This window comes from Micrasema longulum, unplaced genomic scaffold (assembly GCF_059751315.1).
Source record: "Micrasema longulum isolate JH-2025_06_02 unplaced genomic scaffold, ASM5975131v1 h1tg002037l, whole genome shotgun sequence".
Taxonomy (NCBI): Eukaryota; Metazoa; Arthropoda; class Insecta; order Trichoptera; family Brachycentridae; genus Micrasema; species Micrasema longulum.
In genome coordinates this window covers 41,441-60,566 of record NW_028279205.1, presented here as the reverse complement: position 1 = coordinate 60,566, position 19,126 = coordinate 41,441, and the positions used below count along the sequence as shown (strand labels likewise).

At 35.9% G+C, this 19,126-nt stretch overlaps 1 protein-coding gene across 1 annotated transcript in view; it reads left to right on the top strand.

The window, feature by feature from the left end:
* Positions 1 to 19,126, top strand: part of Cap-G (Chromosome associated protein G) — a 37,296-nt gene that overhangs the window by 2,916 nt on the left and 15,254 nt on the right. Inside the window, exons 3-16 of the mRNA XM_088239001.1 lie at positions 465 to 605; positions 755 to 888; positions 1,858 to 2,017; positions 3,764 to 3,945; positions 4,816 to 5,010; positions 6,012 to 6,172; positions 6,733 to 6,917; positions 8,454 to 8,636; positions 10,665 to 10,790; positions 13,304 to 13,417; positions 14,138 to 14,402; positions 16,093 to 16,202; positions 17,118 to 17,235; positions 18,005 to 18,216. Coding sequence (XP_088095127.1) covers positions 465 to 605; positions 755 to 888; positions 1,858 to 2,017; positions 3,764 to 3,945; positions 4,816 to 5,010; positions 6,012 to 6,172; positions 6,733 to 6,917; positions 8,454 to 8,636; positions 10,665 to 10,790; positions 13,304 to 13,417; positions 14,138 to 14,402; positions 16,093 to 16,202; positions 17,118 to 17,235; positions 18,005 to 18,216 — 2,286 coding nt within the window. The remainder of the gene's footprint in view (positions 1 to 464; positions 606 to 754; positions 889 to 1,857; positions 2,018 to 3,763; positions 3,946 to 4,815; positions 5,011 to 6,011; positions 6,173 to 6,732; positions 6,918 to 8,453; positions 8,637 to 10,664; positions 10,791 to 13,303; positions 13,418 to 14,137; positions 14,403 to 16,092; positions 16,203 to 17,117; positions 17,236 to 18,004; positions 18,217 to 19,126) is intronic.

Genomic DNA, 19,126 nt, shown 5'->3' with positions numbered 1-19,126 from the left:
TGGCGCTCGACGTGGCCGTTTTTAGCACTATTAATTTCTAGAACAATTCGGCCAGTTGACATTTCAATTGAATACCTAATATCGACAATGATATATATCACCTCTATGAATATCGACTGAATTCATAGTGCTATTATTTATTTTATTTTCAATGAGTTATGTATTAAAGTAATGGATAAAATATCTATATAATATAATTTATCACGAAGTTACGTCGTTTGAGTTGATTTCATGGATGAGAGTTGTTGTATCACACAGAACCACAGAAAAATGACAATTTATAGTGTATATTACTTGCATTATATTATGTACCTTCTACGTAGGTACAAATATATTTTTTTTTATAGCTTACCTGTAAAAAAAATCACCATTCGCCACTGAAGTCTACTCTATTCACATCCTGTGTCGAGTAATATTTGAGGGTATCGAGCTCTGGTGGAGACATTAAACTTTTCCTTTTCTAGTGTGTTTCAGTAGCTGGTCAAGGCGTTCGAAGCAGAGCTTGCCAATTGTTGGGCTTGATTCTCTCGGCTCTCGGTGACGATGCCTCATTGGATGATGACCTTTGCGATAAGATACTTAACACACAGTTGGAAAGGCTTCAGGTATGTGTGAGGCAGGGGCGAATCGTCTAAATAAGCGATTACGCACAGCTTACCATTATATTTGACTTTCGATTCTGGTCCCGTCTTTCTCGTAATAACCAAGTTTGACCGTATTACCCTATTTCCTGCTAACAATAATGAATTGTTAGGATGTTCGCGGAGCAGTGCGGTGTCGAGCAGTTCTGGCTCTCCAGCGCTTGCAGAACCCGTCTGATGAGGAGGATCCTGTCACCCGAGCTTACGCCTTCCACATGTCTTGCGACCCCAGTGGCGCAGTCAGAAGGTGTGTTGCGTTATACTTCAATTATTCCCGACAGTCATGAGATGCATATTTATAAAAATGTTTTTACACTGCAATATTTAAAATATATATATGACTGCTTATCATTCTCTTACTTAACAAAAAAAATGTAGAAACACCGCAATTGGAGCATCAGTACAATGCCCTATGCGCCATTAGGTGTGAATATGCATTTGTGTGTTCGTTTTGAATCGCGTATTGTCAAACCTTATTTTATTGTTGTCATTATTTCGTATTTACTCCATTTTGTGGTTACCTACCGTATTGTATAGGACTCGTCGCACATTATTCATTCGATGTGTGTCAGTTAAATTTTAAATAAAATGCTTTTTTTTTTTCAGATTACTGTTTTGAAATTTAACATACTTTAAAAAAAAAAATACAATTTATATCATTTCGTCATTTGAATTTTAACAAAAAGGTTTCTAACTTTTTACTAAGCTCTTTATTGTACCATTTTTAATACAATTTACAAGTTTTAAACAATTATTTTTTTATACTTACGCACCCACACACACGCATCCTCTCCCTCATTCATTCCCACACGCACATGTATCCTCTCCCTCATTCATTCACGCATACACACATTCACATACACATGAATACAAACGTCACACAAATACAATTACTAAACTTCTTTTCTTATATATTATGTGTCATTATATTTACAGTGGATTTTTTTAATTGGCTTTAGCGTTGTTAAGATTTTTCTACTTATTTTGTTTATGTAATAGCTGTAAAAATCCCAAATAAAATAAAATAAATAAGGGAATGATGTTTTACTCTGCAATATTTGTTAGTCTTTGGACTAGCACTTAAAGCGTAAGAATAATCATCTTGCTTTCATGTTGCAAAAAATTATGGAGATGGAGTTTACCGATGCATTGCCCTACGCACCATTTGGTACAGATAAGGAAATAATTATATTGATGACGATTTTCATCTTTGCAGGGGCGTTGTGCTCAGCTTAGCCAAAAGTCCGAGGAACTTACTTCACGTCCTGGAACGCCTGTGCGATGTTGACGAATCAGTGAGAAAAGCTGCCTTTCTTTATGTGTCATCCATCAATGTTACGCAGCTCAAAGTTAGGCAAAGAGTGCACATTTTAAAGGTATGTTTTTTAGCTACAGTAAAACCATGTTTTTACGCTCCTTAATTTTACGTTTTCCCGCTTTTTACATCAAAATATTTAGGTCCCATTTTTTTTTCCATACTCATTCAAATATTCCCCCCAATCGACGTTTTGTACGTTTTTCATAACCCCGGTTTTACGTTAAAAAAATTTCAAAACTCATTCAATCGGTCAAAAGACAACGAGCCGCGTGTCGTCGCGTGAATGGAGAATAAAATCGAGGTAAATAAAAAAATGTGTACATTACTGTCTCAAACTAAATTCAAAGTAGGTAAGTGTAATTGACCATTTTGTTTTATGTGTCTAATTTTGACATTTTACTCAATAGTGGCATGCAGTTGACGCATGTTTAGGAAGAATAAAATCTTTACATCAATAAATTACGATACAGAAAGTTACAAAATTGGGCAATAGAAATATGATTAGAATTTATAAACATAATGTGAAAAGAAGATAGATTAAACAGTTATCATAAATGCGTGAAACAGTTTTGCCGCGATGTAAATGACAGTTGAAATTTTGTAGTGCCGTACTAAAAAAAAGTGATACCGTATAAATATATAATTTCCCAATATTTAGGAAAAAAATGGTTGTATGCATTTTATGCAAATTCAAATTTTTATTTTCGTGTTTTTAAGGTTAGGTACCTACATGAAATTATTTATACATGTTTTTTTAAAAAGTCAATTAAAAAAAACCACTATAGTATTGATTTAAAAAAAAAAGCAAAATATTTTAAATTAAATCATAGGTAAATATGCATAATCTCCAAGGATGACAGTTTTTACAATTTTTCTGCAGTATATTAAGTATAGTCTAGTACAATATTTGCTGGTTGATGCCGCCCGTCAATTGATAAATGCGTTTGTTGTGTCTAGAGTCGATTATTGTAATGGTATCTATGCAGGTCTACCAATGAACAAAATGACTCGCCTACAATCTGTATTGAATGCTGCAGCGAGACTTATTTTCGGAATCCCTAAGTTCAGTCATATCACTCCACTACTTCGGGAGTTGCACTGGCTGCGTTTTCCACAGCGGGTCGAATACAAACTCTGTTGGCTTATGTATAAATCACTGCACAGCTCTGCTCCGAAATATCTAAGGGAACTATGCATTCCAGATGAACTAGCTGACAGGCGTCCCACGCTTAGATCAGCTACTTAAAAAACTTAACACCCAATTGTTCTCTAAATCATTTGAATGAATCCGTAGCATGTGACAACAAAATAAATAGTTTTAATTAAATAACAAATTTAAAAGCTTCAATTAAATTTATTTAACTTTAGAATCACTATGTAAAGCGCTTTTGAGGTATTATATTACAAAAATGGCGCTATACAAGTTATCCACAATAATAATAATAATGATATTTTTATGTAATTTCATTTTTTCCATACAATTTTCATTTCTTCACTTTAGAGTTTTCCTCAGTTTTACACTTTTTTTGTTGCTTCCTTGAAAAACGTAAAACAGAGGTTTTACTGTATGTAATTTTGTAAAGAAAATATAGCATCGCATACTACTAAAGACACGAGAATTCCAATAGCCGGTACTGTAAACAATTCATAAATAAAAGATAGAAATTACGACTAAAATTTGACATTTGCTCAAAATGATTACCAGCCCTTTGAGTGCCAAGGAAGGAGGGTAAGAGTAGGAAAATGATGAGTTATCACTACCTATGATAATCTGTCGAATGTTATTACTTGTATGTTTCCTCAGGTGGGTCTGACTGAGCGCAGTCCGCGAGTGCGTCGCGTCGTGGAGACGGCGCTGATTCCCGGTTGGCTGGGTGCCTACCACGGGAACGTTCTGGAACTCCTGGCCGCCATCAGGCTTGACAACCTCCAGGGGGCCAAGGATTCCGCAATCGTCGCTGGGAACCTCCTCCAGGCTCTGTTCAAGTAAGATCACATTGAAATAAATTAACAGATCAGCTAGAATTGATAAGGAAGAGGTACCCGAACTTTTTAAAAAGCGAGGATGCCTGTCCGTAAATGCTATTCTATGGCTCAAATTTGTTAACAGATATCGATTTGATAGTAACTACCAGAAAAGGTATTTACATACACATAATACAAGGCTAGCACAACGTGAAAGCTTGTCAGTACCGAGGTTTGTAAACAAGTATGGCCAAAGAACACTTCATTATACAATTACTAAAATTTTCAATAAGATTCCTAAGCAGATCTTAAAAGAAAATGTTGGCAAAACTTTTAAGAAAAAAATAATTAAACGGCTCATATGTAACAAGGCTTTATATTGATTATTATTTTATGTTAACAGTCATCTATTTAAATTTTTGTAAATAAATTTTGTCTAAAAATACGTATGCTTTCAGTTCTTAATGTTTATATTACTTTTTAAAACGTTTTTATTTGTAAAGGAAAAATAAGAAACCTGCTGACAAGCCGGTTTTGCGGTTTAGTGGGTTTCATTATTTTTCCTTTTATATTTTCTGTTTATGTTTTACCTTCTTAAATAAAAATAAATAAAATAAAATTACAAACTACGGGGAATACACTTTTGAGAAGGGAACATGCGAGTCTTGGTGTTTACAGGGCTTATGAGCTGTCATTAAAACAGCTGAACTTCCCAAAAGTCAACTGATGGAAACGTTGAGGAAATTTGAGCATTTAAACAGTGTGTAAAGTGGCCACTAAGATCAGCCAGTCACAGGTCACTAACCCATGTTCTCCCTCTCTGTTGTAACAAGTTTCATGCCGAGTTCTTTGTCCAAAAATTGAAAATCAATATTTTATGAATTTCCCCAGGCATCAGCAGATAACCGAGCTTCTGGAATGGTTGCCGACGGACCCTCAGCTGAAGCTCATCCCGGCGTACGATCTGAGCAAGGAGTCGACCTGGTACTGGAGACACCTAGTGAGGCACCTCCACTCCATCCAGGACACCGATCACCTGGAGCAAGTCCTTCCGGAGCTGGTCATCTTTTCGGGATATGTCCGAGCGTGAGTACTAGAAATGAAAATAGGCTTAATACAAGGGTTATTCCGACTTTTGACATATCTGTCCTCAAGTGTTTGTTGAATTTGGTCATGCCATGTTTTTCTCGGTCTTACATAGACCGTGTATACATAGACCAAAACTTAAAATGGAAAGACCATATTAGTGAACTAGTAAAACGAATTAGAAAATGTATATACATATTTATTAGATTAAGGAATATTTTAAAAATCAATCATTTAAAAATAGCTTATTACTCAATTGTACAATCTTTGTAACAATATGGTATTGCAGAATGGGGTAGTGCATATGCCAATATATTAAACCCTCAACATTCAATACGGAAATTCTGTATAAAATATTTAAGGTTCATACAGTAGACACTCTTTATAAAATAAATTCCATTATACAAATTTATAAAGAAGAAAAAAAAAAGAATTTGAGATGAATAAGTCACTCAGATGCCAAAATAATATTAAAATTCTCAAATTCCACACAAGTCATTATCAAAATAGCTTTGTCTTCAGAGGTGTAAAAATTATAATAATCTTCCCAATGAACTAAAAACTGTTAAAAGTAATATATCGATAAATAACTTTAAAGTAAATCTAAAGAAATTTTTGGAACACGTGTAAAAACTACATTAAATTTTAATTAGTATGTATGTATTATTGTTTTATGTTTTTTTTCTTTATACATCCTATGTTTTTATTTTTTTCCTCGTGTACCCGTATATTTAAAATTACATAAACTCTTATAAATAAACAACTTCAACAGTGTAAGTCACTCTCTAAGCACAAGAGTTAGTCTCTTTTTTTGGAGAGTTACAGTGATAAAATTTACGAGATGTGTAAAAGTAGATCTGTATAGAATTTGTAAAAAACATGTACTTTTATGAAATTTAATAATAAAAAATAAAAATAAACCTACCACTTTGCCGTGTGTTCAATTAGTTTTTTTATTTATCTGTGGGGTGACATCAAACCCCTATCTATTTCCTTTCCAGCCTTGTCGAGTCTCCGAACCCCGACGCCGCGGAGCAACCTGTCCAGTTCAGTCGGCGACAGTACGTGCTTCAGGAGCTAGTCAGCATCTTCCCGGTGTATGACATGGCTGATGAAGTGGGAAGAAATACCCTCCAATCTCTTCTATACGATACCCTGACAGGTTTGTGTATTGTATTTACTATTTGATCCTTTTTGACCTGGGGCCTTCTGCTGGAAAGGCGTGACATTTTGTCACCCGCTCAACAGTATTATCTTTGTACGCCCTGAGGGCTTTTACATGACTAGTATAAAATTTAAATCGAACAGTTTTATGATATTACAAGTATATATAGGTACTTATACAATAAACCACAATAAATAATTAAAAAAGCTTCTCATAACATTACATAAATAATATACTATAGAAATAGATATAATTATAAAATACTGAATGAAAGTGGGTAGGTATGTACATAATTAAATGTGTATGAAAAATTAAAATTAAAAAATATAAGTGTTACCAGGTAAGTTTATTGTAAATTATTTTGATTTTATAGCCGTAGAATTTTTTCTCTAAATACCGACAATGAAAAACGAAACATAAATTTCTCGCTGCTCATTTCCGAGCCGGTGTAGTCTGACAATTGGATAATTTATAAAATAATTATATCTGCCAGACACCATTATTATTTCTTATAAATGGCACGAGGTTGTTTGTTAAAAATATTGAATTAATCTTAGGTAACCACGGGCCGCTGGAGGCGGACGTGATCCAAGCCATTATGCGAGCCATCGACCTCGTGGTTCCCGATGTCAAGAAGAGGATAGAGTTTGTGGCCGGCATTATATCGGAAATACACGAGCCTGCTGAGACGGAGACTCCTGTGCCGGCAACTCCCGAAGAATCCACAGAAACCAAAATCATGGTATGGAGTCAAAGGACGTTTGAAATGAACAATTTGATCAGTAAAAAAAATATTTTTTAGCATTTATTATTTTTTTTAAAATTGATAATCGAATTCCTACCAAAACGCATCATTGCATTGGCAACTGTCATTTACATCGCGGCAAAAATATTTCACACTTTTATGATAACGGTTTAAATGTCTTTTTTTCACATATGTTTACAACTTCAAATAATATTTCTATTGTCAAATTTTTAAACTTTCTGCATCGTAATTTATTGATGTAAAGATTTAATTCTTTCTAAACATGTGTCAACTGCATGTCACAATTTAGTAAAATGTCAAAATTAGACACTTAAACAAAATGGTCAATTACACTGCACCTACTTTGAATTCAGTTTGAGACAATAATTTACACATTTTTTTATTTGCCTCGATTTTATTCTCCATTCATGCGGCGGCGAGCGGCTCATTGTCTTTTGACAGATTTTGAAAAATTTTAACGTAAAACCGGGGTTATGAAAAACACATAAACGTTTATTGGGGGGATATTTTAATGAGAATGTATGGAAAAAATGGGACCTTAATGTTTCAGTGTAAAAAGTGGGAAAACGTAAAATTTAGAAATGTAAAAACGAGGTTTTACTGTATATGATTCACAACGTAAAAAACCACGCGCAAATAACTGCCCACACAAATAGTAAACAAAAAGGTCAAAACACATAGACGAAACTGAATCTGACGATTATTATTATTATAACCCGCCTTTGTCGTATTGTTAACTCAAGACAAGATCTGGACTTTTTTGGTTAAAGTTTACAACAATTTAAACGAGCACTAAATAAATAGTCCAGATCTTGTCTCGATGTCCCTTATGTTTGTCAATGCTTCTTTCTTTTTTTTAAAAATGTTTTAAACTATTCTTTTATTGTAATATTTCAACCTTATAAATTGTATACATGGACAATGTCCGTTAATAAATAAATAAATAAATAATGGATAACTTATATAGCGCTATTTTCGTCATATAATACCTCAATGGCGCTTTTCAAAGTGATTATATAAAGAAATAAATTTGATTTTGACTTTTTTAATTTGTAATTTAAGAAACACAATGTACTTTGTCACCACATTTCAAATGATTTAGAGAACAAGTGGGTTTTAATTTTTCCGAAATATCACTTCACTCTCACAGTTTCGCACCTCTGCTGGGAGAGCATACCATGCCGTAGGGTCTGCGACCGCAAATACGCATTCGCTGAATTTAGTGAGCTGTTTGCGTAGAGGTATAATAACTTTCCCTTTCGACGTAGTTGTTGCTGATCTAAGCGTAAGACATCTGTCAGATAGTTCATCTGGAATGCAGAGTTCCGTCACGATCAATCATGTCCTGTTTTCGTGAAAGCGTAATATTTTTTTAAACAAATTTATTTTTGAAGCTAAGTGAAAACAATTCTCCACAATATCCATACTGATTTGAAAATACAATTAATTTTTCTAAAACCATTTCATATATTTTGTTGGTATTTGTAGTATGTGATATTTCCCTATTCCTAGAGGGCAGAGCTCCGTGTGGCCTTGAACGAGGCTCAGGAAGAGCAAGAAGACGCAGTTCGAGCGCTGAACTTTGTTTTGGCCGCTGAGTGTAAAGAAAAAGTGGACGCACTGGCTAAGAAGTTATCCGACATTAATACCAACCTCAAAGAAGTCGCCAAGCAGAACCAGCCCGTCGTGGAAGTTGTGAGTCATATTTTTTTCAAAAAGAATTTATTTTTTTAAAGAAAAGAAACATTTGAGTTCTTATGATTTACCAAAATATTTCAATTTTGCTGGCCATTAGTTTTAAATAACTCACTGTTAGAAAACGGGACCCAAGTTATGGTGAGGTGCAAACCTTGGACTTTTGAGTCCACGTCCTTAAAATGTAGATTGATTAAAATGACAGCTACCAAACTAATGTCACTAATGATGGGAAATATTGATCACTGATCGATCATGTACCGATCAAATCGATTTTATCTGGTTTTTTTTAATGCAAACATGAGTTTCCGAAAATTTATTTAAAAATCCAAAATCAAGCCTATTATAGAGTGTTTAAGACAATTATTTGCTAAAAAATAAGACATTAAATACTTTTTTTCATAAACAATAACAAATTAATCATTTTTTTTATTCGATTGATTTACATTGATCAATTTGTCCCATCTCTAGCATTTTTGCAAAATGGTGTAACCTTGTAAGAACGTCGTAATAATTAGGTTTGGTTTAGTTTTTTTTTAGTTTTAAAGCTGATTTTATATAATTATGTTGATTTAAATGTCAAGCATTGTATTAACAAAAATAATTAACACGCCAAGATACGAATGATTTTTTGTGTGTCAATATAAATCACTCCTTATGTCCTCACTTTTGCTGACAACTGTCATTCTAATCAAGCTATATTTTAAGGACTATAGCTACGGGACCACAAGCGGACTTAAATATTTTTTATTTATTTATTTTGATATGTAAATTTTCATTTATTCATTTTCATATTTATTATACTGTACGTATACTCTCGTCTAAAAGAAAACCAATGGAGAAAAGTCCGCCTCGTAGTGTAATGGTTGGCACATTAGCATACCATGCTCGAGGTCCCGGGTTCGACTCCCGGGAAAGTCGGCGTTAAATACTTTTTTTTAAAGGTGGTAAAACACTAAAGTAGTTCATTGTCCTCACATTGGCACCTAAAACGTAAGAAGGATCATCATCTTACATTCATGTTGTTTTCATATGAAATAACAACAAATATCAAAATACTCTGTGATTGGTGTACCAATGCAGTGTCCTATGCATCATTGTGAGTGAATAAGGATTTGATGATGATTTACTCTCTGCTTGTCCGCCCGCATATATGACGAATACAGTTCTGTGTGTGACAGAATTTCAGCAAAACCGAAACAAGACTTTCAGCCAAAACCGAAACAAAATGTTCTGCTAAAACCGAAAATAAGATTTTCAGCTTAAACCGAAACACGATTTTCAGCTACAAACAAAACAAGATGTTCTGCTAAAACCGAAACAAGGTTTTCAGCTAAAATCAAAGCAAGGTTTTTAGCCAAAACCGAAACAAGATTTTTAGCAAAAGCCGAAACAAAATGTTTTGCTAAAACCGAAAATAAGATTTTCAGCTAAAACCGATACAAGATTTTCAGCTACAAACAAAACAAGATGTTCTGCTAAAACCGAAACAAGGTTTTCAGCTAAAATCAAAGCAAGGTTTTTAGCCAAAACCGAAACAAGATTTTCAGCTAAAACCAAATAAAGATTTTTAGCCAAAACCGAAACAAGATTTTTAGCCAAAGCCGAAACAAAATGTTTTGCTAAAACCGAAAATAAGATTTTCAGCTAAAACCGATACAAGATTTTCAGCTAAAACCGAAACAAGATTTTCAGCTCCAAACAAAACAAGATGTTCTGCTAAAACCGAAACAAGGTTTTCAGCTAAAATCAAATCAAGGTTTTGAGCCAAAACTGAAACAAGATTTTCGGCCAAATTCAGTCACAATTTTGTTCGTCATGTATCCATCTCACTACATCTCATCCACGCAATCAAAATTGTATTTCGCTCTTTTTCCCTCACATACGATATGAAACAAAATTAGTTGCAGAATAAGGCCACTGGTTCTATTTTACACGCGTGTATTTTTCATCTATCTTTTATTATGTGCTTTTAAGTCTCATTTCATACAAACTTATAAAAAAGTCTGTTTATCAATAAAATTCCAGGTGCGAGAGAAACGGAATGACCCGGACACTTTGAACAAGTGCCTTATGATTCTAAACATGCTGCTCGACACTCCCGACATCACTTCTCTTACTCCCGTCCTTAAGTCGCTTTTTCAGAATTTTGAGGTAAGAAATATGCTTTTTTGCTCATAATAAAGTTCTATGCATCATATTACATAGGGTGGTTATGAAAGCAATTTTATTAACAAAAATTATATAAAATGTATTTTAAATATCCCCATAATATGATGCTAGTTGTCAAAACCATATTTTTAATGTTACTCGCAGTCAAATATATTTTTTAAATCTCACCATAATATGATGCTAGTCATCAGAAGCATATTTTTAATGTAACTATGATTTGACACTAGCGGTCAAAAGCATATTTTTAATGTTATTATGATATGACGCTCCGCTCACTGCATTTTTTAAATATCGCCATAAGATGACGCTAGTGGTCAAACGTCTACCAAACTTTGCTTACCACGCAAGAGGTCTCGGGTTCGATTCCCGACATGTTTGACATGAAATATTTATTGTAAAACCTGTTTTTACACTAGAATATTTCATAGTCCCTGGAATGGTGCCTGAAGCGCAAGACTGATCATCTTACCTTCATGTAACAAAAATGATCAAGATACACTGCGATTGGTGTACCGATGCAGTGCCCTGTGCACCATTAGGTGGAGAAAGGGAATGATGATGCTAGCAGTCAAAAGCATATTTTTATTGTAACTATGATGTGATGCTAGCAGTCAAAAGCATATTTGACAACCTCGAAAAAGCAATTAAAAATTAAAAAAATATATATAATTAAATAAAAATTAGAGTTGAGAAAAAAAATTTATTAATTAAGAGAGATTAGAGACGTTTGGTTTAGTCGGGCGCCAGTTATTCGTAAAGAATAACAATTAGATTAAAGTTGCATTCAGTTTAATTATGTCAATGTGGAGGGTTAAGAAAGGAAAAAAAATAATTGTGGAAATTAAATGTATTTAAATTAAATTATAAACAAAATCTAACCTAACTTAGAAGTAGCCTTAACCTACTTAAACAATAACCTTAAAATTAACCTTACGCCCTGATGCGGCGCGCGGCGTGGTGACGCGAAGGCGGCGTGGGTCCTTGGCGTGCGGCGTGGGCACAGGACGCGATGGGGGCGGCGGCATCTGGCTGCGGCGACAGGGGTAGCTGGGACGGCGGCGTCCAGCTGCGGTGAGATGTGCCGCGAGGACGGCTCGTCATGAGCGGCGGCGTGGCTTCCTGTCCCATGGCGGGGCATGAGAAGTGACGTCGGGTGCGTAGAGGGACGCACGACGTGGGCGGCTCGTCATGAGCGCAGCGGCGTGGGCGCGTTGGCGCGTGGGCGCGTGGGCTGCGTCACCGTGGTGCGGCGACGTGAGCGCGTGGTTTGCGTCGTAGGCGGCAGCGTTGGGGCTACGGCGTCAGGGCTGGTTAGCCAGCGTGGTGGCTTTTCTCCTGGGCTGCTGACTGAGCTGCTGACTGGGCCACGGGGATGGCAAGGCACCCGCCCGTGACCCTTGAGGTCAACTGACGCAGAAGAGGAGAGTCCGGAGAGAGTTTAAGTGGAAGAGAGTCTAAGTGGAAGAGAGTCTCCGTCGAAAGAGATTCCGTAGGAAGAGAGTCCGGGAAGCGGGCGTCACGGTTTTTATCATCTTTTAGACGTCCCCCCCTTCCCGGTTGGTCTCGTCGCTCTCATTGGCGGGCGCACGCTTCGATTGGGGCGGTCTTCTTTTCCCGCCGAATCCCGTCTTTCCCGCCAAATGGTGTTCTTAAAACTTATTCTACTACTTAAATATTAAATTAACCTAGTCTTATAATTAACTTATGATAAGAATCGGAATAATCGGCGAGCGTGCACGAGAATAGGTATGAAGGTAGAAGAAGCGAAGTCTATATGATGAGATAGAGTGACGTGGCGTTCCATCCTCTCTACCTACTTTCACGGGGAAACGGCGTGATGGTTGCTGTTATAATTTTCATGTAAAATTGTAAAATATAAATATGTTATTCATGGAAATAAAGTGATTTGGATTTTAAAATATAAATATTATTTTAAACTATTATTATTCGCGTTTTTAAAAGTGTCCTGAGCTTCACAAGTATTGACATGTGGCTGGTTCTTGGGGTACCTTCTCGGCAAGAACAATAGGCTCCCGATTGCCCGAGCGGACAGACTTTTATTACATACAACGACCCTTGCGAAAGGCGCAATTCGGGTCATTGTTGCTTCCAAAAAAAATCTAACGGTATTTTTTTAAAGATAGACGCGTTCACAATAATTATTTTTAAACAAGAAATTATAGAATTGATGGATTTGGCACAGCGGTACTTTCGGTCTATATCATATTTTTATTGTAACTATGATGTGATGCTAGCAGTCAAAAGCATATTTTTATTGTAACTATGATGTGATGCTAGCAGTCAAAAGCATATTTTTATTGTAACTATGATGTGATGCTAGCAGTCAAAAGCATATTTTTAATGTCACTATGATATGACGCTACCGATAAAAGACATATTTTGAATGTGACCGTGATATGCTTCTCGCAAATAATCAGCTAATGTCTTTTATCTTCTCTTAACGTATTTTCCTAATAATATTATTCTGTTTATAGGTTGTTTTATATCAAAATGTGGAGATCAGAGAAAACGCTCTACAAACAGTAGCACTATACTCCATGCTGAGTGAAGAGTTTGCCAAGGAACAGAAGGCTTTTTTCTTTGCTCAAGTAAGTACATCAATTCTGCGGCTCGGATCTACAAGGCCCAATGTGGTAAATCACATAACGCAGGGGGGTCATTTTCCGCCATTTTGTGGCGTTATAATAAACTGATTTTGACAATGAATATTAATAAATTGGTTGGTTGGAAGAAATTGCCATTTGGCAATAAGCCCGCCAATGTACAAATAACATTATGTTCAAAAAGTTAAATAAATAAAAAACTGCACTGAGCTGACTCATTAGGCTGACTGGGTGTTACCACGCCCTGTGGTCTCTTTATAGGCCACGTTCCTTTGTTCTTCATGTCTCCATGGCGGGAATGAAGTGTGTAATTAAACGAATGTGTAATACTTTTAGTATTGTAGAATATGTTTCTTTTGTATTTATAAGTGATGACTTGCTTCATCGGTCGTTGCTCTATATTTCAGGCGAAATCATTGCGCGTGTGTGTGTCATCGATCAATGTACTATGACCGCATATCCACTAAACTGTCATTGAATTTGGATTAAATTTACGCACTAGACTGTTATTAAATTTGGATTTAATTTATACACTAAACTGTTATTAAATTTGGATTAAATTCACCCACGAAACTGTTATCTAGTGTGGATTAAATTTAGGCTCTAAACTGTTATGTAATGTGGATTAAATTTATGCCTTAAACTGTTATTGAATTTATGCACTTAACTGTCATCAAATGTGTGAACCCTGTATTTTTTTCCCAGTTTATTGACATGGACAATGAGAAGCTTCTCATCACAGCCCTGAAGTCGGTAATAGATGTGATTTGCATCCACGGAGTGAAGATATTCAACATCGGCTCTGACGACAGCAGCAATAAAAAGAAGAAGGCGCTCAAGGATGACCAGGATCCGTCAGCCATAGAGAAGTCAGTCAACAAGTCCAAACGGAAGTCCAAAGCCAACAAGAGTAAGAAGAAGAAAAAAGACGAAAATGATATTTGGGGAAGTGATACAGAATCTTCTGAAGGTAAAATATTATTCTACAATGTTTTTATTTTGCCGATGACAGGTCATGAGCCCTGTAAATGCCTAGACTTCTATATACCCTTCTCTTACATTTTCTTCATCTCTGTTGTATCCTTGCCTACAAAAATTTAGACAAACTCAAAATACTGATGAATCTGTGACAACAATTCTGATTGGGTATTCACTACTTGAGTGTAGGGCTTTAATATGTCATGAATATTGTTATCAAATTAGCTCTGGATGATGATGGCGGGTATTAAATTCTCATTGGCTGTCAAAAGAACAGTGTTGCAATAAAGAAAAATAAAGGCTTCCATCTGGGCCACGATTATGAACGCTATCTTCATCTGTACATATCGAGACAGTTTACTTAACTTCTGTACTATCTGTATCTACCTCGGTATGTTCTACCTACCAATGACCCCAAAAATTTCATTCGCATTCCTTACTTCATTAAGATTTAAATAGTTCTCATTCATATTTTAAATAGGCTTCTGTGATAAAAAGTGTCCACTTCAAAGCGATTATAAACTCCAATAAATCCAAATTCATGCAAAAAATGCTCGCTTGAATATGATTTTTATACAACTTTTGATAATTACCAGGATGGTACACTTAACGATCGTCTGTATTTATCTACAGATTGATTACAAAGCCGGCTTCTTTAACTTCTCGGTTCGTACACTCAGAAAGATAGTAAAACAGATGTAAAAAATATAATAACGAATTATTTTTTACAGTGGCAACTTTCTTACGCCTAGATACTCTTATATGTCAGTAGGGCAGAATCTAGCCACATTAATTTTTTGCGTTTAGGCGTTCGTTTTGCTAACTTACTGTTTTGTCAGAATTTAATAAGACTTTTAAATCTACTTATTTCTCTCTCATATTTTTAATAGGCTTTTAAGAAAAAAAGTGCCAACGTCAGAACGATTAAAAATTTAAATAAATCTCAATTAAGGAAAAATTGCTCAGTGGAACAACATTTTTGTCACTTTTAATGCGTAGATGTGTATCGAGGGGTACTAGACCCGTCAATACAAACCGATGTACTTACATCGAAACTTGATGGTGGGGGGATCGGTACGGTATCTTCATAATCGGTCGGGAGAATTTTATCTTCAACTATGACGTCATACTGAAGCTATGTCATTTTAGTGCGTAGATATGTGTACCGTAACGTACGCTTCCCCTTGTTTCATATCGATACAAACCATCAATAACATGAAAGATCTTCAAATAAAAAAAAGAACTGAAGAAATATCTTCTAAATGCTTTATAGTGCCTGTTAATAAATAAAATATTATTATATAATAATGTAAAATAAACCTGTCAATAAAAAACAAATGTGTCCTACCAAAAAATCTTTAGACTTAGCGGGTAACAAATTGTCATATGTATTTTAAATTATTAAATAAACGCTGCTCTGCAGCACTGAAACTGATGTACCTACCCAAAACTTGAAGTTGTGGGGATCGGCGGTGTATCTTCGTAATCGCTCGAGAGAATTATCTAACTTTACCGTCATGTTGAAGGTATGACGTCCTTATCTTCCCATCATAATCGAGGCCCTGGGGTGGTATTCTAAACGCTATGTATTCACATACTAAATTTGCGCTAACAGGGCGTATTCAGAATACCAGCACTGACCCTACTCGACTATTTATTTTTTCTGTTTAATATTTTTACAGAGGAATCGGAAGAGTCTCCTGCCGAGGCCAGTGATGATGAGGGCATCACGGATACTCCGTCTACTCACGATACCATCATAGAACTGTTCTTAGGACTCATGAACAGTGAGGTAATATAATATATTTATATTCTAAATTTGTTGAAAGACTTAAGCTAAGACTTCCATACCCTCTCTTCTCAGAAATATTTTCCCTGTCTATTGCAACAAATTTAGATCTAAATAAATCCTTATGGAGGAAATCTGTCCTGTCTTCAAACATTTGGACTTACTCAAAACATTATTTTATTAAAAATCAACCTTTATTATTTTTGTCAGCCTCGTGGCATAGTGGTCAGCTCGTTTCCCTAACACGCAAGAGGCATGAAATGTTTATTTAAAAAGGTGTTTTTACACTGGAATATTTCACAGTCCCTGGACTGGTACTTGAAGCGCAAGACTGATCATCTTACCTTTGAGACCTTAAAAATTGTGCACAAAATAACACTGGGAAACATACAAGACGACGACATAATATTAGTCAAAAATGCTGACATACATAAATATAACACCAGACAACAAAAACACTATCATATTGAAAAAGCAAAGACAAACACAGGACAGTCAAAAATACTACATAATGGACTTAAACACTACAACGACCTACCTTACTACTTGAAAACTTTTAATGGAGACAAATTTAAAATCAATCTGAAAAAGCACATGATGACTGAACTAACGAGACATAAAATGACTAGACAATATTAAATTTCTAATGTAACCCTAACCGGTTTTTTAAAATTGTAAATAAATAAAAAAAAAAATTAAAAAAATGATCAAGATACGCTGAGATTGGCGTACAGATGCAGTACCCTATGGAAAGGGAACGAATGATTTATTTGAAACTTCTAGCACAAAATAAATGTCGGCAACGAGTTCCCGGGTGCTGCCGGTAGGATTGTGCAGATCTTCCTTTTCCCAGTCAGCGTGCCAAGTGTCGCAGCGATGATCCGATTGCCTGAACTCTACCGGCTATTTTTATTCCAGTGCTCCGAGTACCGTGCAGTTGTGGTAGAAGGACTTTGCCGTCTGCTGATGGCCGGGCGCCTCTCTTCCTCCAGTCTGATCAGCCGTCTTCTGTTGCTTTGGTTCAACCCGGCCACCGGTAATCTCGTTTACTCCTACTACTCACTGAATTGTTTTTTTCATCATTAATATGGGATTTACATCATTGTAAGAACGACGGAAGAGAGATATTCTGATAGAAACTTATAAGATACTCAATTATTATTATGACTGCCCCCTGCATGAAATGTATCGACAAGCTTTGCTGGACAGTATTCAAATCCCTTCATGAAATGTTTAATGAAGCAGTTAAAATAAATATGTATTAGTAAAAGAAAAAAAAAACAGATTTAGAGCTTCTTTTCGAGTTATTAAATAATGTTCTTGACAGTCCCGAACTTTTCAATTGTGTGAATTTTCATGTGAGATAGCGTGGGACGAGACAAAATACTTCTTTTGCTGTTGATTTGCATAGTTCAAACTATGCTAAATACTCCCCTATGCCACGGCTCCACGTGTTAGCAAACAAACATGGAAACTTAGATTTATTTAATTTATCTTTATACAAATTGAAATCAATACTTTTTAATCACTTCTTTTCTAAATTATAAAAATGTACCAAGTGTTTTACTTGTTTTACGGTTTATACTATAATACATCGCCTCTGTTACTTCAATACTTTTTATATTTCAACTCTTTATTCATTGTTGATTTGCGCATACCCATATTATAATTTCTTTTTTAATCTTTATTTATTGTATCTTTATTTTCTACTGATTTTATTTTATGTATCTATATTTTCTGTACTTGTGTACAGGTGTTTTGTTTCATTTTTGTTTTTCAATATTATTTTATACTTTGTCGAACAGAGGACGAAGATGGTCTGAAGCAGATCTTGGGCACGTTCTTCCCCCTGTTTGCCGCCAACACCGAGGGGGGCCAGGAGCAGCTGGAGGCCGCGTTCCTCCCGAGCATGCTCACCCTGGCCCGGGCCCCCCTCGGCAGCCCCCTGGCCGAGGTGGACCACGAGGCGGTGCTGAAGTTCCTCATCGGCCTCACCATGCCCTCCGTTTCTCCCGCGGTAAACTTTGTCATTTCACCGTAGCAAAATAAATTTATCAATTTTGTGGATTTGCTGTCTGAGTTTTCTTCATACCAGCCGATCACGCCACTAGGCAAAAACTGTGGACGCTCGACTTACTGGTTCGTGGAAATTTGGCTATCTTTACTTTGTTTGCCACCGAACCCTAATACAAATTAATGCAATCACCCACCTTGTACTGGGGTTCTGGCACCTTATTGTTCGGAACTCTCGAGGCAGGCAGGATCAGATCCTGCGTTCAGGAAAGGCACTTGTCGTTTCTTGATTATAATATTCGATTACAGACAAAGTGGATTATTGATCGCTAAAACAAATTATTTGCGATCGTGCTGGGATTATGAAAAAAACATGTTCACTCGATGACAGTTCGGTTGTTATTTTGTTCTTCTTTTGTTGTATGCGTTTGAGTAAAGTATTATTATGTTGGGGCGGAGACAAATGTGGTACCTACCCACAGTAGGAATCGCAACATCATAACCAGGGCCCAGTAGGCAGCAAATAAATTTAACGTGTAACACACATATAGTAAATGTGGTGTAACCACCAGCGTATTCCTGTATTTTCTCCCTGGATTAAGGCTCTCGAGGTGTGATATTTTAAAGACAAGTGCAACCAACTCGTTACAGGGTAAGTGTGGCGGCTTTGTCGCACTGGTACCTTGCAATAAGCCTACCCGGTGTAAACGGGAGGCCTGGGGTGTTATTCTGGATCTTCTTTACCCTCTAGAGAGTGATTAATTTGAAGAATTAAATTTTTTTAGTGTCGCGACTTTGCTTCACATAATGGCCACACTGATGATTAAACGTTAAAAAATATGAACACGTGAAATCAAACATGATGCTTTTTATTTAGAACATTATTGCGACCTGAAGCATTACCCAAAACACTG